This window comes from Caretta caretta, chromosome 1 (assembly GCF_965140235.1).
Source record: "Caretta caretta isolate rCarCar2 chromosome 1, rCarCar1.hap1, whole genome shotgun sequence".
NCBI classification, from domain to species: domain Eukaryota; kingdom Metazoa; phylum Chordata; order Testudines; family Cheloniidae; genus Caretta; species Caretta caretta.
The window spans coordinates 47,718,658-47,746,359 of NC_134206.1; the positions used below are offsets into that span (position 1 = coordinate 47,718,658).

A 27,702-nucleotide genomic window follows, 5' to 3' on the forward strand; every position below is an offset into this window, starting at 1 on the left:
TAGCGCAAACGGGTGAGGAGGTGGTATCAGCTTGTTTCGGGCAAGAGGATATCTCAGCCGCTGGCAGTAATGGAGGAGAACAGTCAGGAACAGGTGATTTTTGATTCGGTGTCTCGCCAGAAGAGGTGAAGTCAGACAACTCAACTGAAGATGTGTCCTGAGGACTGCCATGACCTGACAACAGCTGATCTACATGTCACTGCCAGGTGAGATTCTCTGCAATCCAGACTGTGTAGGAAACAGGTCCTGTTTGAGCGATGATCGTGGCAGGGACCCATTTAGTTCCAGAAGTATAATTCCAAGCCAAAACTGGCTGTCCCGAGCTAAGGGTTCGTTCTTTTGCTCTGGGTGTATGTCTGATGACTTGATATTGCTGCTGACATTGCACAATTTCTCTGGATTCAGAAGGTTTCAGCGGATCAAAGCAAATGTGCAGCTGTCGTCCCATCATTAGAAAGGCCAGGGATGCTTTGGTCGTAGCATGAGGTGTGTTTCTGTAGGAAAGTAAGAAGGTGTCCAGACACTTTTGAATGGAGTGTTGTCCCCTTGCTGATTTCAAAGCTTGTTTCATTGTTTGCACAAATCTTTCAGCTAATCAGCTAATTGGTGGATGGATGATATGGTGCTGAAGTGATGTGGTGTATCCCATTTGTCTTCATAAAATTTTGAAACTCCTGAGAGATGAACTGTGGTCCGTTGTCGCTCACAAGTTGTTCTGGCAGACCGAAATGACTGAAGAGCCCCCGTAGTTTTTGAATAGTACTCTCTACAGTAGTGGATTGCATTATAGAGACTTCTGGCCATTTAGAATGGGCATCTACCACCACTAAGAACATGCTTCCTTCAAGGGGGCCAGTGAAGTCAACATGAATACGTTGCCACGGGTTTTCAGGCCAGTCCCATGGGTGTAGGTTCGCCCACTGGGGTGCATTCCTGACACCCTGACATGACATACAAGCTCTTGCCTTCTCTTCAATAGCACTGTCCAATCCAGGCCACCAAAAATAGCTTCGTGAAATTTCCTTCATGTGCACTAGTCCACAGTGACCAGAATGTAGCTGTTCTAACATCTGTGATCTCAGTGGTGGTGGGATAATGACACGTCTCCCCCACAACAAACAACCAGATTGGATCAATAACTCCATCCTCCTGTTCATGTAGGTAACAAGGTTGGGTGGGACAGGAGAGGTTTGTCGAGATTTTCCATGCATCACCAGGTCCATAACTTGGGACAATACTGGGTCAATGCGAGTTGCCTTTTTTATCTGAGTAGCAGTGATGGGTGTATTCTCTATGTGTTCAAAGTAGAAGATTTCCTTTTGGGCGGTATCTTGATGTTTGACTGGCAAAGGCAACCTTGAGAGACCATCTGCATTGCCGTGCAGAGTGGATTTCCGATATTTGATTTCATATGTGTGTGCTGAAAGTAACAATGCCCAACGTTGCATACGACTAGCAGCTAATGGGGGAATGCCTGTGTAGGGAACAAAAAATTGACATCAGAGGTTGGTGGTCTGTAAGAAGAGTAAACTTCCGCCCAAACAGATACTGATGAAACTTCCAAATTCCAAAAATGATTCCCAATGCCTCACATTCGATTTGGGCATAGTTAGTTTCTGCTTTGCTTAGAGTGTGTGAAGCAAAAATCAATAGGTCTCTCTTCCCCCATGTACATCTTCAGAACAGTTTTTGTTGCCTTAAGCGGAAGTTGCTGTAGCTTTTCTTTATACACCGTCTCGGAGACCAGCGAGATGGCTGCACCGGTGTCCAGTTCCATGCATATAGGTTTGCCATCCACCAACGGGGTTGCCCAGTATTCATGTGAGCCTTAAATTCACAGTGTTCTGCTAGCCTTCTTAAAGTTGCTACAAATTGTACAACTGTTTCATCTTCTTTTTGGCCTCTTTTGTGGAACCTATATCTTTCAGCAATTACCAGTGGTTTGGGGGAAAAATGGGACCCCAGGATTTCCACAATGTCATTGTAAGATTTGGTCTCAGGCTTAACAGGGTGTAATAAGCTGTGTAGCAGGGAGTAGGTTTTAGCCCCCACAACACTTAAGAATATTGGCACCTTCTTCTCTTCTGTAATGTCATTTGCAATAACAAAAAGCTCAAAACGCTCAGTACACACATGCCATTGCACTATATTCTCCTCAAAAGGTCCCAGTGGCCCTGTAAGTGTAGCCATGGTTTTAGTTTCAGGTTTCACAGTTAGTGCCAACAAGCCAGCACAGTCAGTGCAAACAAGCCAGTTCTCACCCCCTTCCAACAGCTAACGGATTTTGGTAGGTTTTTTTTTTTTCTTTCTTTCTTTTTTTTTTTTTAAACCTTGGCTTCTACTTCCTTCTGTTGCTGGGGCAGCACAAGGATCCCATCCTCATCGCCACTTTGTTGTATCCTTGGGACAGCAGTTTTAGGAAGAAATCACTTGAGACACAGAGAGCTGCGACAGGTTTCAGAGTAGCAGCCATGCTAGTCTGTATCCGCAAGAAGAAAAAGGAGGACTTGTGGCACCTTAGAGACTAACAAATGTATTTGAGCATAAGCTTTTGTGAGCTACAGCTCACTTCATTGGATGCATTCAGTGGAAAATACAGTGGGGAGATTTATATACATAGAAAGCATGAAAGCAGCCATTTATTTTCACACACTGAACTAACCAAACCAGCCAAAACTGGCTGGACTATCCCCTAATAACCTAACTCAGTTGCCATAGCAACAACAAGGTGATATTACCACGACAACCAAATACACAACACCTTGTATCTGGGCAGACTGTACAGCCTAATATCAACGAGTATCCGTAACTCCCTACGTAGTGTTAATACCATACATTGCACAATATTAATCGCCAGTCTGTCATTAGTTTTTAGAAAAGACCTCACTCTGTACTGTAGACGGTCACCTGATTCAGTTGCTTATCACTTGAGGTTCAAGCCCCCCTGCCCACCACCACTAGTAAAGCTTTGCAATTTATTATTTGAAAATTGAAACCCAGACCAAGTTTCTCTCTCCTGCGGGGGTGTAGACACCAGGCTGTCTCTTCCCCCTTTCCTAATGTGAGGTTTGCCCCCATCCCTTGTTAGTTTGATGAGTCTGTTTACTGTGTATATGTAAATTGAGGTAAACACACATTCTTTATGTTTAGGAGAAACATGTTTAACAACTCCCGCTGACACACCTGGTCTACACAACCTTTTGTTATAATTCCAGCATAAACTCAGACTCGCAATACATATCTCAGACATACATCACACAAGAATATTAATGATCAATGAATTGGTAGTTTTCAAACGATACCTCACATGGCATATTTTGTACAAAGATTACTACAATACTGCGTAGGATATGAATACAGGGGTGCTTCATGTCACAGCTTCTTACACCAAGTTAGTTACATCTGTGTATATTAAATAATATCTGAAATAGATTTGGCCAGGATGTGGTAGTGCTTACAGTTATTTTGTTGCCAGTTATTGTTCATGTTGCTATTATAGTCATTGCTGCTACTGACTGGCTAAAAATGGGGCATACAGCAAATCTGTGCTAGAACATGCCATATTTTTATTACTCCTTCCTCTCTTCCATGCACACCCTCTCTCCCGGCCAAACACACATCCTACATTGGCTTGTCTACATTATCTTGTCTTTTAGACTGTAAACTCTTTGGGGCAGGGATTATCATTTTCTCTATGCTTGTACAGCACCTAGCACAATGGGGCAACAACCTAGAAGAGGCCTCTCGGTGCTACTGCAATAGATGTGATCAGTAATAAATGATAATACTACCAGTACATCTGAACTGAAATGATCCCCTTTCCCTGAAAGAACAAGAATGGAATGTTTAACTTTACTTCCCTGGCCATATCACAATGGCGCTCTTTCAAAGAATACAGTTTGAGTATTTCTTGCACCCCAGCATATGAAATTTCCTCCATCTGCCTTATTTAATGCCTCCGACAGTCTGGTTACTTGCAAAGGTAGCATTTCATGGCCAGAAAGGACCAGTGATCATCTCGTCTTACCTTCTGCATAACACAGGCCATTGCATTTCACCCAGTTACCCCCCATATTGAGCCCAAAGACTTTAGTGAGACTAAACCATTTCAGTTCTCTGAAGACTAAACCGTTGTGTGCCACAGGCAGAGAATAGGGAAGAATGAGGTGCCACCAATATCTGAGGCCCCTGCACAGGAACTACTGGTGTCCTGTCTCCTGCTGTGGCCAATCTCCAGATGCTTCGGGGGGAAAGACCCAGAATACATCTGGCCAGTTATGTATTGGGGGCAATCTACAAATTATGTAACACATTATGGGGTGGGTAATCCTTAATTTTGCATGTTTTTCTTTTAGTGTTACAAGGGCTGGGTGAGACTTGGAAAAAAAGTCACCAAAAAGTGTTACATAATTTAGGGACACACCTTTGGGGTTTCAGAGTAACAGCCGTGTTAGTCTGTATTCGCAAAAAGAAAAGGAGTACTTGTGGCACCTTAGAGACTAACCAATTTATTTGAGCATGAGCTTTCGTGAGCTACAGCTCACTTCATCGGATGCATACCGTGGAAACTGCAGCAGACTTTATATATACACAGAGAATATGAAACAATACCTCCTCCCACCCCACTGTCCTGCTGGTAATAGCTTATCTAAAGTGATCATCAGGTGGGCCATTTCCAGCACAAATCCAGGTTTTCTCACCCTCCACTCCCCCACACAAATTCACTCTCCTGCTGGTGCTAGCCCATCCAAAGTGACAACTCTTTACATAATCAAGTCGGGCTATTTCCTGCACAAATCCAGGTTTTCTCACATCCCCCCCACCCCCATACACACACAAACTCACTCTCCTGCTGGTAATAACACCTTCCTGACCCCTGCAAGCAACCATCTGAAGCCCTGAAGCATGAGATTTGATTATAATCATTGTCTTAATACACAGCAGTGAGTGTTACAAGCATGTTGAACCAATACAATTCTCCCCCATGGTCTATGAAGAAGGAACACACAGGGGGAATTCATAGAATTCAAGGCCAGAAGGGACCACCATGACCAACAGCCCAATTTCATTTTGTTGGAATTGGATTTGATGGTAGGGTTCGATCTGTATTGGATCCAGAGAGATGTTGAGGTTGTAATATTCAGCAGATTGTTTTCTCTTTTATACTGTGTCTTTTCATGTTGTATGTGAGATTTAGGGATTGGCTTTATGTATAATAGCTCTGATGTTTTGGGTTTCTTGGCGAACTTGTAGAAAGGGATTAGAAAATTCAAGCCTGTGAAAATAATTTGTTGTTTCATAAACTATGTGGAGTTATTCCTATAGACACACTGCCCTGCCCCATGGTGCTCTGTGTAGATATGCTGTCATGGCCTTCTGCTGGTAGTTGTCTCCCACCAGGCTTTGTGTGGCTGGGTTCACTGTACAGGAGAGACAGAGACAGAGAGAGGGGTCATCACCTCCCAGGGGGAAATCCCCATGGATTTGCTGCAGGGTGATGCTCCAGAGAGTGGCCATCCCCCAGCTTTGCCCCACCAGGCTCCTGGTGCAATCACTTCAGAGGTTCTGCTCTCGCAAAGTATTAAGTACTGGCTTAACTAGATTAGTCCCATTGACTTTAATAGGGACTGTGCACAAGCTTAAATGCCTTGCTGAGTTGGAGCTTCAACAAGAGCAGAGGGGTGGGGAGGAAGAACCATAACAGGAGCTACCGAGTCCCCCCCCAAACTTACGCACATACACATGCATGCTCTCTCTCTCCTCCCGCACCCCTCTGTGGACCTGGCCTGTTTCCACTGGATTTGGATCGCATTCACTCACATTAGGCCGTAAGCTCCCTCCCATCTGCGCACGATATTCTGCATGAGAGAATGAGAAAAATGTGTGTCTTTAATGCACAGCAGGTAAATGATGGATTCTGCCTCTGAACTGCAAAGTAAACTTGATTTATAAGTGCAAGCAGTCCCAGACGCTAGCCAGCCTCAATGTGGCCTTGCATACTGTCTGGGGGCTGAGAGAAATGCGCAGAGATTCTTTCCGAGACAGAAGAAAGTGGAAGAGGACACTGCCTGTAACATCCAAGGAGAAAGTGGGCCGATTTTCAGTGTAGCCCAGGGCAAGTTAGCTAATGATTATTGACAACGAGAGACAAAGGAAAGAATCATGAAACTGTCAGCACAATGTATGGCTGCTGTCAAAGAAACAAACCAAGTACTTGGATATATAATCAAGAGGAGCACTGGAGATGGGAGAAAATACTATTCTAGCATAGTTTGTAGGACTCAGACAACATTCAGACAACTGAGTCCAATTATGGACACCAGAATATAAAGTAGCCAGGGCATAAACTGACCGGGGATGGCAAGAAGGGTGATGAAAGGATTTGGTGATGCTGCTCACTGGGCAACGAGCTAAATGTACAGGTACATGTTTTGAACTGGTGTTAACCAGGATTTTTGGATGCTCCCCCCCGCAAAAAATGGTGCAAAGCGAGAATTCAGAGCAAACATTTTCAAGAACTGGTTAACAAACTGCCTGAGCAGCCTATGTACAAAAATCTACAGGTAGGACCAAACCCAAATAGCCATCAGCACCTCTGATATAGTATATTAAGACCCCAAATTATTTGAAAAAAGAAAAGGAATACTTGTGGCACCTTAGAGACTAACCAATTTATTTGAGCATAAGCTTTCGTGAGCTACAGCTCACTTATTTGAGTCCATCTTTCTGACTACCAAGCCTGCACATCCCCCTGGCTCTGGCTCATGGAGCCCAGAAGGTCTTCATCTCTTGTGCAAGCCAGACCTGGGTTATCTTACAAATTGAGCTCACTTCGGGACTTCTTCCTCAGGCCGGGAATGAACTGTGATTTGCAGAACACTGGCTTTGTACCATTCTCTGTGCCACGCCTCCTTCCCCTGGAGCCACGCGGGGCAGAGAACTGAACGTCAGCCTCTGGCAGGAAAGAATGGTTAAGTATTTGGCAGAACGCATGGCACCTTCACCCGCTCTTTGCCAACTGCAAGGCCCTGGATAGCTATTACTGGACCCTGCAAGACATCCTTTGAAATCCTGCCGAGCGTTGAGAATGCCAGCGCTCCCCAGCATCTTTATGTCTCATGCGCTTTGGCACAGAGATAAAACTTTTTTTTTTTTGGTTGGAAAAACAGAAAACATCATCTGTGTACCGGATTGGATTTCTCCCTTTCACTGCGAGCTGAACCATGCCTACACAGATGAGAGTGTATCTGGCTCATTTCCAGATTCTCCCAAAACAACCAGCACTAGCAATTCAAGCTCTCTGAAAGAATCCTCCTTTGACACTGGACAGAGCCTGAACACCATATTCTCCAGCAACCTTAGGCCTATCGGCACGGTATTTGCAGGGGAGATCACAGTGAAGCTGTGGAAGCATGTGCAATTGCAAGAGTTTGTCTGGGCAGGAGTTAGCAACGGGATCCCAATGGAATGTTTTATTGAAGAGTAGAGGAGCATGACTTGGTGGGGAAGGCTGTTGAATTACACAGCCTTGTTGTGTCATTCCTCTCTCACTGGGTGACCAGCAAAGGGAAACACACAAGTGGGCTCAGGCCCTTCTTTATCCTGTATAAAGTAGGCTTGAAATGAGTGTTTCTGTATTTTGTTTTTATTTAAACAGTAGAACTGAGGTTCTCTCTCTACCCTGGTTTTCGTTTGAAGTCTGTGCAGACAACTGGGAAACAAGTAGGGTTATGACATCACAGAGATCAAACAACTGAAAGCTGAATGACAGACCTCTTCTTCCCTACAGAGTTACCACACATTGTAGGTAGGAGAGTCCCCCAATCAATAGTCCAATGACCTTACACCAGGTCTTGGCCTGCAACTCTGGGCCCAGTGGTCCCTACAGCCTTTTCCCCAGGACTTTCAAGAGTCTTTACCCCTCAGCAGCTGGTAGGTGAACCTAGGCCTTCCCACTGCTCCGGGTGTCCAAGGACCCTGTAGTGAGCAGTTAAGATCTGCTTCCTCAGACTCCTTGGACTACTACCTACCTTTGATTGTCTCTGGGCCCCATTCCCATACCCTTTCTGGCTCTGGTAGTAAGCAACATCTCCCAGCGTGGTCTGTCCGGGAGCCTGGTTCCTACCCTTTTATCCAGGCTCACCACAGGCACTTGCTCCACCCCTATAGCATCTCAGTGCCTTTCCTGGCCTTTTGCCAGAGTTCCCATCTCAGAAGAGGATCCCAACACCTATGCTCCCAAAGTCCTTCTTTCATTAACCACCCCCCAACCCTCACAGCTGGGCCTCATCTTTATTTGGGCCTGCTCCGCCCTCTAGGTACACCCATGCGCGCAAATCACTCTCTGGCTACAGTGAACTCTTTCCACACCAGTGTGGAGTATATTCCCCATCGCTGGCGGATGCAAACTTTTCCTACAAGTTATTCCTCCCCCAGTTTGCTTTGAAATGAAGAACATCTTCCTGGAAGGGTGTGGCGCTCAAAGGCTGTCCTCCCCAAGATGTCAGCTTGTGCCCGTGGTGGAGGCTCGGAGGTGAACTGGGATAGACGCTCTGGCTTCTGTCTCTGAGTAGCAAATGTGACTGAGTGGCCACCAGTGGCACAACCTAGGCTTTGCTGTCCCTTCAGCTAGAGGAGCCTCCATTAGCAGCACAGCCTAGTATCTGTCTATCCCCCATGGCTGGGCATGTTGTTCTTTTACAAGTGTTGCCGGCACCCAGTGCTGAGAGGCTAAACAACAGCTGCGGTTGGTTCGCTACCCAGTGTGCGTCACCCAATCATCACAACGGGGTGGAGAAGCAGAAAAGTTTATTTGCAGCTGCAAAAAGGTACAGGGAGAATAGAATCGCAAATCCTGCACCCAGAGCAGGAAGTTACATAGGCTTTTATACATCCTTTCTTCAGCATACTTATCCAATAGCAAGCTGCTCTAAGTATCCATATAGCTAGCCAATCCAGTTCCCAGCTAGTTCCCTGGTTCTCTGTATCATTTGTTAAACCATACATAAAGCTGCTTTATTCAGCATTGTTCTTCCATATCTGCCCTGTCTGGCCTTGCTTAGTTTCAGGCAGTCTGACTCTGCAACATATTGTTGCAGATCCTCAGCATAACTGCTGTGAGTGCCTCCAGGCGCGGGGACCAAGGACACTTGGGCCTAGTACGCAGAGCTGCTGCGAGTGCCTCCAGGCGGGGGGGCCAAGGACACTTGGGCCTAGTGTGAGGGGGCTTCATCGACACTCGTGGTCTTCCATCCCCTCGAGTTACCTAGTGGCCATGCCCCAGTGTCCCCAACACAAGTGAGATGTACAGTATCAGACACAAACAAGAGCTAAATTCCTAGGAGTCTACAGTCTCAAGGCCAAGTGGTGGCTGCCCCTATGCCCAGAGTCATGGAGATAGAAGCTACAATATCTGAGCACAAAGGGAGGGGCTGCTGGCAGTGAAAGGGGACACGGCCGCATGCATGGTCTGGGCTAGTCATTCACCTGCAGCAAGAGACAACTTGACAATAGACTCCCAGCCTGAAGATGCCTTAAAAATCAGAGCTCAGGCTGATGCTCCATTTCTCTCCCTGCTGCATAGAGCAGAAAGGACCCAAACATCCAAAAAAACAGCACAAAATAAACCCCAGCCAGGGCCTGGAATGACCTGGAGAGAGATCTCTTAAGGTGCCTGCTTTTAGAGTTTTCAAGGCACCCAGATGATCTGGTGATGGACCTAGCGTAGGCTTTTCTCTTGGGCCCATCACCACCACTGTGGCTAAGCGCTTCCCAGATAAATTAGATCTGCATGGCAAGGTCCCTAGTGAACGTCATGGAGTTTCCTGCTCTTCTCCCATCCATGGCAGAGGGAGCTATGCTTGGTATCTCTCCATTGGGCACAGGGTGTTCTTCTTCTCTGCCCCTCACCCTCCATGAATTTGAATATGGTGGAAGCATGTTACCAGACATGGGGATCAGCATGCCCTGACAACAAGCAGACTAGATTAGCCTGATCTCCTCTTGAAGCTTGTTCTCTGAGACCCAGAACAATTTGTCTTGCTCTCACATGCTTCATTCTGGTTTTTCCAAGCATCAGTGTCCCAGTGGAGCGTAGCTCCCTCGGTGGCTGTGGACGGAGGTACAGTCACTGATTGAGCGGAGTTGAGAGCTGGCTCATTTGATGGCTTTTAGGCTCAGGACCAGGACATTGAACTGCAATGGAAGCAGACTGGAATGGAGAACATAGGGGCCAGGTGCTCCTGGCAGCCTTGGCCAGTGGCCAGTGAAGCCTTTTCTATGAGCCTGGGCCTCTGCCTTGTTGTCACCTTCTCACCCACATATAGTGAGACACAGGAATCCAGTCTGGAGAGGAAAAATGTAGGAATCACTGCTCAGATCCCCAGCTAGGAGGGAGGGGCAGAGTTTCCTAGCAGTGTGGTATAAATGCCTAGGTAGCTATTTAGATATGATCGACAAAGGGATCTGAATGTTCAGGGACCTTAGTGCACAAGCATAAATTAAAAACAATCAAATATTTATTTTAAACAATTGTGCCATATGCTGACAATATGCTAACCTTCACTGTACGAACACTGTAAATGAATTCCCCTATAGAACCTCGCATCCCATGGGTCGCATCTGTTTAATCAAACTAGCAAAAAGTATGTTTATAATCAACAGTGTCATCACATGGCATCTTCTTTAACAAGTTCTGCTAAGACTGGCATGTAACATGGTCCAGGGACCTGGGAGTCAAGAGACTTGGGTTGTATTCCTGGCTTTGACGCATTATATGACCTTGAGCAAGTCACTTCACCTGTTTCCCCTCCCATCTTTTGTCTGTCTTATCTATGCAGCTTGTAAGCCCTTCCAGGAGGAGATCACTACTTACTATATATTCGTACTCAGCACCAGGCAGCCCCTATTTCAGCTGGGGCTGCGAGGTGCTACAATAATACATCACTGTATTATTATTTATTCATCATCCTTATCATATCAAGGAACACCAATGAGCCATTTAAAGAAAATCTGAGCTGGAAGTCAAATATGCAAATGTGACAAACTGGGAATGTTCTTAATGTCTTCTCTGAATAGTGTGTGCATGCCTCAGTTTCCCCTATGTGTTACTCAAGTATTTAGGATTTGGAATAAGAGTGTGTGATAATTTCAGTGATCCCTAGAGGGCAGGTGTGACTGCAGCCTGGCTGCCTGGGACAGAGAATGGCTGACACTCTGTAGCCTGGCAACTGATGACCAAGCCCCCTCTTCTGAAAGAATTAGCCAGAGGTGTCCAAGCAGATCAGGTGACCTGCTGGCTGGGGAAAGAGACAAAGGAAGAGAAGGGGCAACAGGTGTGTCTGGGGCCAGGCAGCTGGAACTGTTTCAGTCACCTGTTTGGGACTCAAGGGGGAGGGCCAGGACCCCAAGGCTTGGGTTTCCCTTTCCCCAAGATGGACTTTACTGAATTGTCCTGCTTTCTGTGCTAACAAGCTCTGTTCTATGCTTTGTTCCTGTTGACTAATAAACCCTTCTGAGAGTCACTGCTGACTGTGAAGTTGGGGTGCATGGTCCCTGTGGCTTCCCCTGGGGTCCCGTCCAGGGGGAGTCGCTATGGGAAGTGCATGGTGAGAACGGGGGTCGGACCCAGGAAGGCCATAGCCGAAAAGGCTTCATGCCCTGGCGACAATGGCTGAGGCATGCTACGCCAGAGTCCTGTCTGGCTTCATACAGAGCAGTTCCAGGACACTGAGCCTGTGATTCCATGACAGCCTAAATAAAAGAGCCCTTTTGGCGTCCTTCGCAATCCTATATGGAGACCAGCAAAGCACTGAGAAACCAGGCAGGATAAGAAGCTAGTGACTGAGGTGGTTCTTCCTTCAGTCTCGGAAGCAGACACAGTTTGTTACAGTACAGAAATGTACTGGCCCAGAGGTGAATATGGCATTATTCTGATCAACATGCACATTGCAGCGTGTTGTCAGCACAGCAGCTCCTTCAGGCTATTCCCTTTTCTTTTGTTATATTTATAAACCCTTCACAGAGTTGCTATGGTTTCTGTTACTTTCCACCCAATTGCTATTCCGCACGCTTCCTCTCACCTTCACCAGCCCAATGACCTTTATTTCACTTTATCTCATACACTCAACCTGCTCAGTTATACATGGCACAAACAGCCTATACAAGAACACCCACTGCTAACCAAGATAGGTGCCTGTTGAACCAATCCATGTGTGAAAGACATCTGTGAAGAGACATGAAAACATCTACACACATGTCAAGGCATCTGGGGATCATAAAGCTCAGCACAACCGCACAGCAGCTGTGTAAGTGGGAGGTGGAAAAGCAGGGACACTCCTAACTGTCAGAGGAGAGGGCACATGAGACCCCAGGTTTCCTGAGCCCAAGTTGTGTGTGTTTGTTTTCTAATTGTGTTAACTTTTTTAAAGGTGTTTTGTGGTCACCATATTCTCAACACTTCAAGAATGAAGCTTGCTGACCAAAGGACTGTTCTTTCCATTGCTGAACCTGTTGACCCATTCCACCAGCTGAAAGGAAGGTAATTTCACATAGAACCTGTAGTATGTCCATTTAAAAAAAGAGAATACAAAGTTGCACCATACTGCTCTGGTCACTGAAGATGAAAGAACGTGCACACACCTTGTAAAGGGAGAGAGTGCGCCAAACTATCTGGATAGCTAGAGAAACAATGAGATCATGTGAAACCAACCGAGGAGGAAATGTGAAAAAAATCTCCCATCAATTTTGGAATAAATTGTCCTGAATCAGGTCCAGGAATGTAAACTGCAATTAGGGACTGTTATTCCTATCTGCAATTACAGTGGTTGGCACATTTTGAGCATGACTATAATACAAATTATATTATTGCCCATTTGTGCATAAGTGAAAACCTGGGAGAGAGCAAAGTGTGAGTGGTATTCATTACTCACCAATGTAAAGTAAGTGGTTGTAATCATGGGTGGATGGGGCCTGATTTGACTCAGGTGTCCACATAGCAAAGGCACCATTCCTTAGCCAGTGGCAGGTATGCAGCCAGGCAGTCTCTCGGTGCGCTCATGATGGAATAAAACTTGTATAAAACCACCGGTGGTGGGCGTGAGAGTTGCCACAGTAAACAGCTGAAACTGGAGGAATTGTAGTTTCAACCATGGGGTTGTCAGCTGAACAGTGAACTGGCTTCAGAAGTTCTTCTTCAAATGCTTGCTCACGTCCATTCAACTTAGGTGCGTGTGCTCGCCACATGCACCGGTGCAGGAAGTTTTTCCCTCAGCAGTACCTGTAGCGTACCGGCTCTGGCGCCCCCTGGAGCGGTGCACACATGCTGCAGCATAGAGGGCTCTGCCAGTTCCCCCCACCCTCAGTTCCTTCTTGCCACCAGAGATGGCGCTGGTACTGTGGCTGCTTCAGCCAGTGCTGTTGCTGCTCGTTCGTACAAACTAGTTATCTCTTGTATGATAGCGTATAGAGTTTTCTGTTAGTCTTTATAAATCCCTTAGCTATAGTTAGAGACTTTGTAGGTCCTGAACAGGACTTTGCCTCGGGATGGGGCATGCCCCAGTCCCCAGACCTGAAGCCCTGTGATCGCTGCAAGAGGCCCATGCCCATTAGTGATCCACACAGTTGTCTGTGTTGCTTGGGCAAAGGGCACATTAGTGAGAAGAACAAAATTCGCAAGTCCTTCAAGCCAAGGACTAAGAAGGAGTGTGATATTCGTTTAAAAGCGCTCCTCATGGAGTCGGCCCTCACCCCAGCACCGGAGCAACGCTCCAACTCAGCACTGAGTACCGTGACCTCGGTACGCAGCACCCCCCCGGGAATGTCCACTGGCCGGCACCGGTCCTGATCTGTAGCTCCGACCAAGAAGCCCAAGAAGGCAGGGTGAGGCTAGTCTCCAACCTCCTGCAAGGGAAAGGATAAGATTGGATGTGAGTAAGGTCCCATGCTGGGCAACTCTTCATCCATGTCGGGATCTTGGGTCCAAGCTCCGGTGGAGCGATGTAGCCCAACCTATTTCCTGCCAGCTACCCCGGATAGTGGCAGAGGCCTCCATCAGCTCTAGGTACCGTCCACACCAGAGACCCTGCAGGTGGCGCAGGAGATCATGTCCCTCCCAGTGCCACCCACACCAGCTCCTGTGGTTCCCCGGTCACAGGGTAAACCCGCATTCGGACCACTTTGGTCTCCCAACTCAGAAGCACCATTCCCCATCGTGGGGGACGTCCCGCCAGCACTTGCCCTCCCGTAGCCACCACACATCTGACCACGAAAGGCAGACGCAACGCAGCCCCCTTCGGTCCCTGGACCTTGGGCATGGGCAGAGAGGCTCAAGGCGCAGCTCACTGGCCACCAGGCGCAGACCTTTGCAGGCACACACCCCCCAGCAGGAGTACCGATCCCGCCACCCAGTATCTCCGAGACTGCAGTACTGCTCCAGGGATCTGTGGAGGGATCGATGTTACCATTCCTCGGACCGTCGCCAATCCCCTAGGAGGGCATCACCGCAGGTAGGCGTTTCCCGGCACTGGGCCCGTTCTGACTCCTGGTCCTGCTCCTCATCCCGGTACCACTCAGCAAGTGCAAGATGTAGATCACCGGCTCCAAGCCATCACAGATCCGTTGAGCGGCACTGGTCCCTAAGACCCCACTCTTGATCGGACTCCTAAGACCAGCATCAGTCAGGACAAAGCCACCGTTCCGCTCCATCCTGGTCACCTTAGAGCGACTGCTCAGGATCCAGCCTGGTTTGGAGCAAGGTTCTCTGATGGCGGGACAAGCTCCAGTACCGGCTATGTTGTCTGCACCGAAACTGGCCCCATGGCCTCAGGCACAGTGGCCGGTGCCGAGGTACCCATGGAACCTGTGGGGGTTCACCCAGCCCTCCCATGCCGCCTGTTCGGTGTCTGGAGCCTCAGAGAGATCAGCTGCCTCTCTCTCCCATCCTCTTCCGGTGCATGAAGCCTCAGGCGTGAGGACCCCGCAGGTCCAAGAGGGAGCAGGGGAACAAGCCACTGGGCCACGAATGGTCTTGGAGGACCCTACGTCACTGGCATCTTCCTCATCGTCGCCGGAAAAGGCTATAATGAGGCTCCCTCCCCTGGTTCCTCCGGATGATGCTAAAGCCCACCAGGAACTACTGAAGAGTGTCGCTGCCAACCTGGGTCTTCAGGCGGAGGAGCTAGAGGAGCCTTCATGCTCTCTCTTCGATGTCCTCTGCTCCACAGCACTGGCCAGGGTGGCTCTGCCCCTTCATGATGGGGTCTCTAAGCTCACTAATGCCCTGTGGTAAACTCCCTCCTCCCTGCCACCCATCTCCAAGAGGGCTGAGTGCGAGTACTTTGTGCCATCCAAAGGCCACGAGTAGCTGTACACCCACCCTGCTCCCAACTCCCTAATGGTAGAAGCAGTTAACCACCGGGAGTGACAAGGTCAACCCGGGGCTACCCCTAAGAACAAAGACTCCAAGAGAATAGACTTGTTTGGTTTATTCGTCCTCTTGTCTCCAGTTGAGGGTAGCCAACCATCAAGCCCTACTAGGACGCTATGATTTTAACATGTGGCAAGCCATGGCCAAGTTTGAGGGCTTCTTCCTGAGGCTTCTAGGAAGGAGTTCCAGGATATTATGGAGGAGGACACGACTGCGGCCAGGGCGATGCTCCAGGTGGCGTTGGATGCAGCAGACACTGCTGCCTGAACCATGGCCTTGGCCGTTGGCATGTGCCTGGCATCCTGGCCTTTCCTCTCTGGCTTGTCCACGGCGGCTCAGCAGTCGATGAAAGACCTTCTCTTCGATGGGCAAGCCCTGTTTGTGGAACAGACAGACAACAAGTTCCATGGCCTAAAGGACTCCCGCATGGCCCTTAAAACGCTGGGCCTGTATGTGCCCGGCCTTCCCTGCAAGCAGTTTAAGCCGCAGCAGCCTCAGGGCCGGGGAGCCACTCTCACCAGGAGCCTCCCCGTAAGAAATTCAGAGGCTACAAGCAGCGTCCTAGCCACCAGCCTCCACAGGCTTCTCAGTCAAGCTCGACCCCAATACGCAGGCAGGCAAGTGCTCATTTTGAAGGTATGCCCAAGGATTACTGACTGGACTGTTCTCAGGATCCTCCCTCCCCTATTTTTGCCAACCGCTCTTCTCCTTTCCTCCCTGCATGGGCACCTATAACATTGGACCAATGGGTCCTCAGTACGGTGGCGCGGGATTACACCCTTCAGTTATTTTCTACCCCTCCTTCCCACTCCCCCTCCCCCTCCCCATCCCTCTTCAGGGACCCTTATCATGAGAGTCTCCTCGCGCAGGAGGTAGAGGGGTTACTGCAGCTAGGTGTGATGGAGGTCATTCCTCCAGAGTACAGGAACAGGGGTGTTCTATTCCCGCTACTTTTTAATCCCAAAGGCCAAGGGCAGTCTGCGACCTATCCTGGACCTGCGAGACTTGAACTGCTTCCTAGTTCGCATGGTCTCCCTGACCTTCATCATTCCCCCCCAGATCCAGGAGACTGGTACGCCGCCCTCCGTCTGAAAGATGTGTACTTCCACAACGCCATCTTCGAGGGATACAGATGCTTCCTCCAGTTTATGGTAGGTCCCAACCACTATCAGTTTACGGTCCTCCCATTTGGCCTAGCGACTGCATCACAGGTATTTATCAAGTGCATGTCGGTGGTGGCTGCTTACCTCAGATGTCGGGGTGTCCAGATCTACCCATACCTTGATGACTGGGTAGTCAAGGGCAGTTCCCAGTCCCAGGTCCAAAAGGGATGCCGTGATGCTGTTAGCCACCTGCCGTTGCCTCAGCCTGCTGGTAAATTACAAAAAATCCACGTTGGTTCCGGTGCAGAGGATCAAGTTCATCGGACTGGAGCTCAACTCGACCTGTGCCAGGGTGTTCCTGCCGCTGGAGAAATTCAGGGCACTGATGGACCTCATTGCGGAAGTTTCTGCATTTCCTCTGACCATGGCCAGAGTTTGCCTGCACCCTGGTCACGTGGCAGTGTGTACATATGTGGTGCACCACGCCAGGCTCCGGATGTGACCCCTGCAGAAATGGCTGGCGATGGTCTACTCCCAGTCCAGGGACTACCTGGAAAAGGTCGTTACCATCCCTGCAATGATACTTACCTCGCTGCGATGGTGGACCTACCCCTGGAAAGTCCTGGAAGGAATTCCCTTTGTCAGCACTCCTCACTTAGTCGAGTTGGTTTCGGACTCCTCGGCACCCTTGCACACCTTGGCACCCTCCAGACTCATGTTATGTGGTCCCCAGAGGAGTTGACGCTACACATAAACTTCAAAGACCTCAGGGCAGTACACAAAGTGTGTGCGGTCTTCCTACCTCACCTGTCGGACAACACAGCCTCAATGTTCTACATCAACAGACAAGAGGGAGCGTGATCCTCTGCCAAGAGGCACTCCATCTCTGGGACTTCTGCATCGACCACAGAATTCATCTAGAAGTGTGTCACCTTCCGGGTGCCAAGAACATGCTAGCAGATCACCTAAGCAGGGTCTTCTCCTCTCACCACGAGTGGGTGCTCCACCCGGAGGTAGCAGTCACTATCCCAAGTGGATTTGTTCACCACCAGGCAGAACAGGAGGTGTCATAGGTTTTGCTCCAGATGGGGTCTGTTAATCATATAGCTTCTTGAGTGCCTGATTAGACTTTCAGATCCCAGGAGCAGGTAAAAATGTGGAGCTAAACAACTGTGTAAGGTCTGAGCAGGGCATTAACTCTCTGCTGAAAATCAGAGAGGGCCTTTCCCATTTCCTCCATCAGCATCAGCCATGCAGCATACACTGTTTTATAGCTTGTGGCCACAAAAGGCCTGCCGAGAATGGAAAGTATGACTGATGATTAGATCCAAAACACAGATTCTGTGAACATCAGTCCCTGGCTGCCAAGGGTTTTAGTGATTCAAACGTCAACACCACATGCTGAAAAAAATCTCACTCTCAGGTGGGAGACTCCTAGATTGAACATCAGGAAAACGTTTGCGAGAACAAACAGAGAAAGACTCTCCATGTTTATCAATACAACCAATGTGTTAAGGTTACGACATTAACAGTGCCAGCAGGAGAGATGTTCGCAGATGTTTGGAAAGATACCTTAATACTGTTTTAAAACAATTTCCCCTGTAATGTAGGTACAACATACTGAGAGGTCACACATTGAACAAAAATACATATATATACACAAAATGATCCAATCGTTATCCCAGATTGTGGTTCATTTGGACTTTGTGCCCATGGTAGTTCAGGCATCACCAAATGAAAGCGATGACTTACTGTGTCACAAATGCAGAGAGTTTTGTTTTTTTTTTAAGTAAACTGATTCCTGCTAATTGTGCCCATAGCTAATCTAGGTAACCATGAGCTCTTGTCACGGTCAGCCTTGCCCTCCCTCCCCATTCACTCTTACATCCTGCAAGCTGGTAGGTGAGGTAGACTCCTGCAGAGCCCCCATTGGCCTCACTGGGGCTTTGTGACGGTTCAAGGATCTATCTGCAGGGAGCTGCAATGCAGGATTAGGGCCTTATCTTGCAAAGTCTTTGGGGCAGAGACTCTTAGAGTGTGGTTTTACAATGGGGCCCTGATCCTGGCTGGGGCCTTTGAGCTCTACCATGATACAGATAAAGAATAAAATCTGTGATTTGGGGGCATTTTCACAAGTCTGTTCTGCAGCTGTGAAATACATTTCTATAAGGGCACCATCAACATGAGAAAATTGATTGAGGTCTGGGAGAGAAGGCTCATGATCGGGGGCTCAGTGATGTAACATTTTGGTCTTGCGTGTGTGGATGTTTGAACATTTAAGTCCCACCACAGTGAATTTTGTTTCACATATGGCTCCGATGACATGACATAATGGCTTAACACTTTAAAGTGGCAGTTTGAGTGAGGAGCTAAGGGTAATGATCTCCTAAGATCACCCCATCCTCCCAGGGCTCTCATTGGCAAGCGGGTCACTGCCTCACATGACACAAAAGAACATGCGGACATTTGAGACTTTCTGAATCACGGTGGCTGAATGCACCTTGCGGGGGACACTCGCATTGTGCAGCAGCCCAAAGAGCAATGTTAGAGTCTTGTGGTCACTTGTAGCAGGTACAACCCCTTTGATTTCACTGGAGTTACAGCTGCACCCACCAGATCGGAAGCTGAAGTGTAATGTTCAAAGCCCAAAACACGGATCAGAATTCGGATGGGTAGGAGGGAAAAGTCCATGACTATGATTCCCCCCGAGTGACCCCTGTTTACTGAGGCAACCAACCCTAGCAAATCACAGTAGCAAAGGAGACTTTTGTTACAAGATGGAGCTACAGAGGAGGGCAGCATGATCTAGTGGGTAGGGCTCCTGATTGGGTGTCAGGAGAAGCTCTATCACAGAGCTGCTGCATTGCCTTGGGCAAGTCACGTCCTGCCTCCAATTCCCCTTCAGTCTGCCTAGGTTGTAAGCTCTTCAGGTAGGGACTCTCTCTCTCTGTTTGTACAGTGCCTAGCACAATGGGGGACCAAGGCACTACTCCAGTAGTACTAATTAGAGAATCTCATTGGGTCCTTTAATTTCTGCAGTGTCCATCTAGTAGCCACATGAAAGAATAACATTAAAATCAAATGAACAACAGTAATTACAGGAAAGTGCAATGCTTGACAGCTTCACCACCCACGAAGGAACAAGGAGTAATTATAGAAGCTTGCTATTTTTTAAAAGCTTTTCTCCCTTCCCCCCCCCAGGAAAGGCTTAGCTATTCACTAGGGGTGACATTCATTTTTGTGCAAAGGGCAATGCACCAATTAAATCCCATTTAAACCCACAGGGCTTGTGCTGACCGCCTGAGTAGGGATGAATTCTATTCTAGAACAATATAGATTACACTTGGTTTCCACTTGCTCCTCTTGCAACTTCCGAGACTGCCCCTTTATTTAGTCTGATGGTCACACATATCATTAGTGATATGTGAAAACATAAGGGGTCCAAACGTGCCGAGCCCTGCACAAGTGCAGCAGACTAGCCAGGGGAAAGAGGGCAAATGGAGCCTTCTCTCTCCACCTTTCAAGGGATGACCACAATGAGAGTCCATGCGTTCCCTGAGCCCGGTAGCCTCCCCCAGCAGGGGTACAGCACAGCAGGGCCCACAATTCCCTTCCCCCAGCTCTGGCCAGTGGAGTGAATGCTGCACCCTTTGGAAGGTCTCTGCACCAGCTGTGCTCCCCTTGCACTGCCAGAGCTCAAGAGGCATCGTGCCCAAGTCAGCCACAGGGGCCTGGGCCAGAAGAGCCACAGTTGAGCCCAAAGTCTGCATCCAAACAAAAGTACAATGCAACATGAATGAGAGTCATCAGGACATTTATTGGGATTTTTTCCATTCAAGTTACAGCAGGCCCTTTGCTTGAAAAGAGCAAACCGTACCATTCACAGGCTCAGCCCAAGGTGCTGTCTACGTCCAAGGTATCTACAGATAATGAATTCATGGCAAAACTATTGCAAATGTAGCCTACGTAACCAGTTATGTGCTGTAGAACTGTTTAGAATAAATCCCAGACGTCTTTCTCCCCTAACAAGTGAATGGGTGAGGCACCAGAGTTGTGTTTGCACTAGGAATTCATTTAAACAATTCTGGCCATGTCCCGCAGGTACTATGAAGGGCTGGCTAGCTCGGTGGAGTAATAATGGTAGTTGGAACCTTTCTAGGTCTGGTCAAAGTCAATTATAGCAAGAAGTTGCTTGCATGCCACAGCAGTTTGGCGATTATACGAAAAGTGGACTCGGTCTAATTCCTAAAGAACAGGTCGATGTTACAATCCCCATCGTCACAACTGGCAGCCTTACTGACAGCCTCAGCAGAGAGGCCAAGGACAGGATGGCCACTGAAACTGAACTCTCTCTCTGTTCCTAGCAGAGGAAGCTCCGGTACGTCAGATATGAGAGCCACAAACTCATGTGGAGAGCGGCCAGCACAGCTACTTCCAGTGTGACAGCCACACTCTGGGACGGAGGCCTTCATGCGCCAAAGCTGCCAATCCAGCCTTTTTCAGCACTACATTGGCTTGGGGTAGGAGACAATCTACCGAAATTAATCATTTTCCCAGTCAAAGCATTTTTACACATTTAAGAAAACTGCATAAAAGTCTGAACTGCAAAAACAGTTCCACAGCGTAAACAAATGTTGTCCTGTACCAAGTCTAGGAAAGAGAGTGTTTGTGACTGATAGGAAAACGAGAGCTCCATGTCCAGTGTCTGTCTTCTAGGAGCAGGAATGGGCTTGGTATTAAGTCTTGAATTGAGTCAAGCACACTATTGGTGTTTAATAAATAAGAATAAAAAATATCTAGAAAACACAAACAAAATACACGGGGATGAGTAATAGTGCAAGAGTGGAAGGTCAACTAAAATCAGTTAAAAAAAATCACAGCTTTGGTTACACTGGTGCAAATGTGGCCTAAGCTTGACCAAAAGAAATCAAGTGCCCCGATTTTCCTTTCACTTCCACTGGCGTAAAGTCAGAATAACACCACAGAAGTCTGTGAAGTTACACCAGTGTAAAACTGGTGAGAGTGAGAGAAAAATTAGGCTGAAAAAGTTTCCAACAAAATCATTAACAATTTGAGTCTTGATGCAAACTGCTCTCTGCTTATTGTAAACAAGGCCAATTTTACCCACTTACTTTGCTCAGAATAACCTAATGAAAGGAGAAGCAGCAGCCGAACAGTAACTTCAGTGCCACATACAAGGGCAAGGAACCCGATCCTTACTAGAAATACAGCAATTCCTACAAATAAGGTGTGCAGCAAATCTCTGCTAGCTTCTCTCATCACCCTCCCATGCCTGATTTACAGATCTGGGCCATGAAAGACTAGTGTGTGTGAAAATAGGGAACACTGAAATTCACTGGAAAAGTGCAGCTTATCTTCAAAAGTGTATTTTCCCTTTGCTATTTATGCATTTTACTATTCAGTCAGAAAGCATCTTTATGTCTTGTGTGAGTTACCATTTTTATTCCTTTCAAGAGTAACAAAATTTAAAAGGGGGGGGGGTTTCTTGTCACCAGAAGGAAAAAAAAAATCAAACCTTTTATTAAAGCTTTTAAAACATTTTTAACTCATTTTACAGTTTACAACAGAAAAAGATAAAAAAAAATTATTGCCCAGAACAGACGTCACTGAGGTTAAGCAGATCCAAACTCCGCCATCCATTTTTCATACTTCTCCAGGTCTGCAGCTGAAACAGACTTGGAGATTTTCTTCAGAGCCAGCTCAAAGTCCCCCTTGGTGACAGGCATCTGAAGTTCCTCTTTAGAAAGTGCACGGATCTCTTCTGGGGTTAAGCCGTTAATGCGCCGTCTCATTGCCATCAAAGAGGCATCCCTGGAAACAAAGGAAAATACATGGGAACTAAGTGTCAGTACTGTGTGCTGTGAGCCACATGAATTTTGATTATATTCTCAAGCTTCACTGGAAGGAACACTTAAGAATGCAATAACTTCCAAGATGTAGAATACATCTTTCTTCGCTTCTATGTTCCAAGATCACTACATTCATTTGATGTAAAGAATGCATTGGTACCCAAATCCATTTAAGCATATGGTAAATGTGCAGAGATAATTAAAACTATAAAACTGAAAACCTTTTACAATGATTCATGGAGATGAATCTTGTGACTTCAATGCAGTCACTAAACTCATGAAAACAAAAACTGTGCTCAACTGATCCCTCCTTTTTGAAACATTCAAGCTTCTGTTCCCCTCTGATGCAGCACTATCTCCCACTCCATGGCTTCAACCTCCTTAGCAGTGTGCAGTCCCTGGTGGGGGAGCCAATGGCAGCTTGACATGCAATTCAGCCCTGCTGCCAGTTTTGGCAGGGTCACTTGGTCTGGAAAGTGCAGAGTGGCAGCCAAAAAGCACACATGACATATTAATCCACAGGGCTGAGGACACCGATGCCTGCAGATCCTTATACGCTTTTCATCTGGTAGACTCTTCCCCTGGCCCTTTCTAAGCCCTGCTCACCAGAAAAAGAGAATGTCGCTCATTTCTCACAGCATGGCCCATGTGGAATTTTCAGCTATGGATTCTCTTTTTGCAGTTTTCCCAGCAAGGGAGAATATAGGCCCGAGGGACAACATTTAACCTAACTATTGTACAGTTCAACACAAAGATTTCAAAACTCTGGAGTCATTTCAACACAGGTTAATAGCCACTTAATCAGTAGAAATATGGGTGACCACAGTCTTGAGACATGTTCATACAGTGTAAGTTCCTCTGGGCAGGGACCAAGCGTTTGTACTTGATGTTCAGCCCCTAGCTCTAGCACGGGTTGGACGTTTTCCAGCAGAACTTTTTTCTATTAGAAAATGCTGATTCTTCTAAATTGAAATGTTTTGCAGTAACAAGGATTTTGATGAAATTCTGATGGAAACCAGGCAGTCTGCTGGAAAGCCTGGGGGAGCCTGGAGGCCCTGGAAGCCACAGATCCCAAGCTCCCAGGCTTGGCTTGTGGGTCCCCAAGTTGCCCATCTCCCTGCCTGGAAAGTTGACAGTGTTCCTGTGAGCGCAGGAAGCCACTGAAATGTTTGGAAAAGATCAAAACAAGAGGTCATTTTGACTTTTTCAAAACAAAATATTGGAATTCCCGTTCTGCAGGAAATGTCATTGTTCTTTTTGGTTCAAAGCAATATATTTTATAAATTTTGAAATATCCTGCGGAATAGGGATTCCAGTTTCCAGCCAGCTCTATCTAGCACTGAGAGCAGCTGAGTCCTGATTGGGTCTCTGGACACAAATGCAATAGAAAATATTAGATAGGAATAAGTAAAATATCTTGTTTCTCTCTGCAGCAGGAAGTTCCAGCTCCTAAATCCACAGGGTTAAAAAACCCCAAACAACCCGGCTTTATACTAGATTAGAAGATTAAAACAGGAGTCAGTGAAAATAGACAATGGTAACAAACATTTGCTCAGGCTGTTTGCTCTCCCACGACCATAGCAGACACCGTCACATCTTGACACAGTCTTCAAGCTTTCTAAGAACCATCCTATTGTACGAATAGTGCTAGCAAGTGTATTCAAGCCTTAAACATAGTTGCTGCTAGCATGCTTTCGACTATTGTGGGCAGGGCCTGGTGCTGCTCTCTTTTATTGAGTAACATAACTATTGATTTTATATTTGTTTGCAAATAAAATGAACAAAATACCTGCAAACATTAGTTATATCAGCACCAGAGTAGCCTTCGATCTTCTCAGCAATTTCTTCAAGGTGTATATCAGGATCCATCTCTACTTCCCGAAGATTAATCTTAAGCAGCTCTGCTCTACCTTTTGCTGTGATACAAGAATCACTTGTTTAAAGTTTAATAATACTTTTGTTCAAGTCTCTGACACGCATACTCAAAAAAAGACAAACACGATCTAGGCTTTAAATGGAAACTACAGATGAAAAGCCTTATTATGATAGGTTATACAAACCTAGCACCAACAAGGAAGGAGATAAGCAGCTGCTCCAGACCCAGGATGCCTCACCAGGCCATACCTGCAAAGCATGGTATGAGGAGGAGGAGGAGCACAAAAGGAACGGGTCAGCTCAGTAAGGCAGCATACAGTGGAGGTGAACTGACATACATTCTGAGTTCCTGGGAAGGAGCAGTGCAGGAGCCCCTGATGCCTGCCTTTGGCAAAGTTGCCACAGCCAAAGGGAAGAGCCTAGAGATTCTCTGAAGGTTTGAGACTTTATCTTTGATTCCAGTTATTAAAAATCTTTACAGTGGAACCTCAGACTTATGAGCACCTCGGGAATGGAGGTTGTTCGTAACTCAGAAATGTTTGTAACTCTGAGATTTTACTGTACTTTATCTGTTGTGAAAAGAGGGGACAGGTAGCAAGTGACCAGAGAAGCAGCAGTGTAGCACTCTGGGGTGCAGGATGTAGCTGCTTACTACTGAGCCCTGGATTAGAAGCTGGTGGAGAGGGTGGTCCCAGCTTGCCCTACCACCCCTTAGGCTAGGGGTATCAAAGCCAGAAGTCTAACCATGATGGGCACTCTAGATGAGAGAAGGCACTAAAGACAGACGAGTCAAGACCCTGACTTGGGAGCCCTTTGCTTTACCTAGAGGGCTACCCCATTGCTGGATTCTTCTTATACTCCAGAAGGGGTGGACATCAACGTGACACCCAGCAGGAGGGCTGCGTCACAGAAGGAGCACACCATCACAGACTAGAGCAGCTCTCAACAGGAGGTGCCAGGAAAGAAAAGAACCTGGCATGCCCTGCCCAAACACTGGGCAGCACCTATGGTTAGTGATCTCCTTTGTACTCACATATTAGAAAAACAAAACTGAGCACATTTTTGGCAGAGCATGAAGTTAAAAAATATCCCGTACAGACACTTCATAAAACCACAAAACAGCTCAGGAAGTGCAATCATACCAAATGCTTACTCTTCTCAGATGACTGAAAGCACTTAGCCATTTGCCTCATTCTGCACAATGTGCCTGAGACAAACAGATACCGTCTCTGGTATAACCACAGACCTCGTTGTGCATCATTTTCTCACTGTACACAGCTGACCAGCAGGGAATATTATTCTTACAAGAAACAAAGGCGTGATCCTACAAACTTCTGATTCTCCTCCTGACCCCTGTGATACACCTGTCTGTTCAGAAGTTGACTGCACATTATTTACATGGTTTTATTAGACACAAATATTTCCATTTACATAGAGGTAGAGAGCATTTAGCAAAGCACTTAAGCATATGCTAAACTTTAAGCACATGCTTAAGTGCTTTGCTGAACCGGGGCCCAACAGAGTTGCTGAAGCCTCATGGAAAACAGAAATTATATTTAGAAACAATTGCATTGGCCAATTTTCAAACACAGATGCTGTGTGCACAGCATGGTAACTGACTAAATAAGTACCCATTTACACAGCCAATTTAACCTTTCTGCACACATAGCATGTGCATATGCAAGTCCTACGCTTGTGCTTTGAGAACCCACATTTGAAAGTTTGTCCCTTTATGTTGTTTTGAGGGGTGGGGGTGAAGAGAAAGAGGCTTTCTTTTCAGTTTTTTATTGCAAGGGAAAATGTACACTACATCAGCATGTTCATTTCTACAGCAACCAGCTTTGATGCCTTAAAAACAGAGGATGACCATTTTGAGGGGGAAGCAGCAAGATGAGCAGACAAAATCTCAAGAACAACACTCCTGTTTTATAAGTGTCCCCGGTGACTAACGGAGAACAGTGAAAAAGAAAATATAGAAAGTATTTATACTACTGTGGTACCTTAAGTGCCTTACAAAATTACCTATAATCCAGAGAGAGGGTCTGTACAGAGAGATGGCATTTTCTTTAGAAGGGTTATTGATTATTTACAGAACACCATAGATGCACATATGGCACACATGCAGAATTGTTTCTCTGAAACAGAATATTTTCCTAAGTTTTCCCAGGGCCTTATGTCATTTTAGAAATATCACATCATAAAATTCACACTACACCAGATCCTACAATTTATTTATTTGGTTTAAACTTTTCCCAACTGAAATCCCTGGTGATCTCAAATGACAAAGCATGAATGCAAATACATCATCTGGAGATGCACAGAACAATTTAACTTCTTCATAGGCGGAATAAGATGATAGAATGTAAACTCACAACTACAGTGGCAATCCACCTCATGTAAGAAGTGCAGGGTGTATTACACTATGTCAAAAGCAAGTCTTGCTCAGTTAGAAACAAGAGCAAACTGATAGAATTTTAGACTAATTGGTCATAAAGCCAGTCATCCTGTTATGAGCTATTACTGTCTGTGAGCTGCAAAGACAAGCTGTATACCTATTAAAATGTCCTTATACCTGTTAAACTCAATCACAATTGCTGTCACCATGAACACGCATCTTGTTATCTAGTGTGCTCATGCAGTGATACAAGGCATTCACTGTCCCAAGAAGAAACAAAGCTATACAACCTTCAAGTGATACGAATCTTGAAATTAATAGGATATACGAGTGACAGCCAGGAATGACAATACAAGCCAAGGAATCTTGGGCAGGAGAGCAATCAGCCTGCTACATTTTGAGTGACTTGAAGTCTAGGCATAAAGGCCGGCAAGCAGTGATTTACAATGTGCTAAGCCTGGAAGTGATAATTCATGGATCCATTTCTCTGCATTCATCTGCAAGGGCATGGGAATGCATTTGCAATATTTCTTAAAAAGTCCAAAGGCTGCCTTTGATGATCACTCAAGGATTGACTGCAACATTTAAAATAATTCCAGGCTCATTAAAACTAACTTGGTTTCAAAACATAAGAACCCATCAATGGGTCTGCAATGAAATACCATAGCTCATTGTTTCTGAGCTCCAGGCAATTTTTTTAAGAAACCAGCCAGCCAAGTTATTAACCCCTCAAATGCAATGTTTAGAACAGACATATTAAGGGTCTTAACAATCCTAAGAGATACAGTCAAGAACAAGTTTCCTAGAAAAAAACATTTAAAGGAAAATACTTGTAGCAATCGTACCTGTTGGCAAAGGTATATAAATCCGTTTCTCTAATCTTCTTCGCAACGCTTCATCGATGTCCCAGGGAAAGTTTGTAGCAGCCAGCACCATCACCATTTTGGAAGGGTCATCATTTTCTAGTGCACCACCTACTCCTGCAAGTCCAACAGTGTAGGAAAAAGAGTCATTTTAATGATTGTAGCAAATACC

General features: G+C 46.6%; 1 protein-coding gene and 1 long non-coding RNA gene across 5 annotated transcripts in view; one reads left to right on the plus strand and one right to left on the minus strand.

Moving 5' to 3' along the window:
- The first annotated feature begins 74 nt into the window (after nt 1–74).
- Nucleotides 75–27,519, plus strand: LOC125635279 (uncharacterized). Its single transcript, XR_007356202.2, has 3 exons — nt 75–206; nt 12,429–12,538; nt 26,105–27,519. It is a non-coding gene; the product is annotated as an uncharacterized LOC125635279 (long non-coding RNA).
- KATNAL1 (katanin catalytic subunit A1 like 1) overlaps nt 20,325–27,702 on the minus strand; it is a 51,387-nt gene continuing 44,009 nt past the window's right edge. For all 4 annotated transcript variants that reach the window (XM_048846686.2, XM_048846693.2, XM_048846699.2 and 1 more), the window contains 3 exons: nt 27,513–27,647; nt 24,187–24,313; nt 20,325–22,359 (listed from right to left, as the gene is read on the minus strand). In XM_048846686.2, the coding sequence (XP_048702643.1) occupies nt 22,161–22,359; nt 24,187–24,313; nt 27,513–27,647 (461 nt within the window). In that variant the 3' untranslated portion in view covers nt 20,325–22,160. The remainder of the gene's footprint in view (nt 22,360–24,186; nt 24,314–27,512; nt 27,648–27,702) is intronic.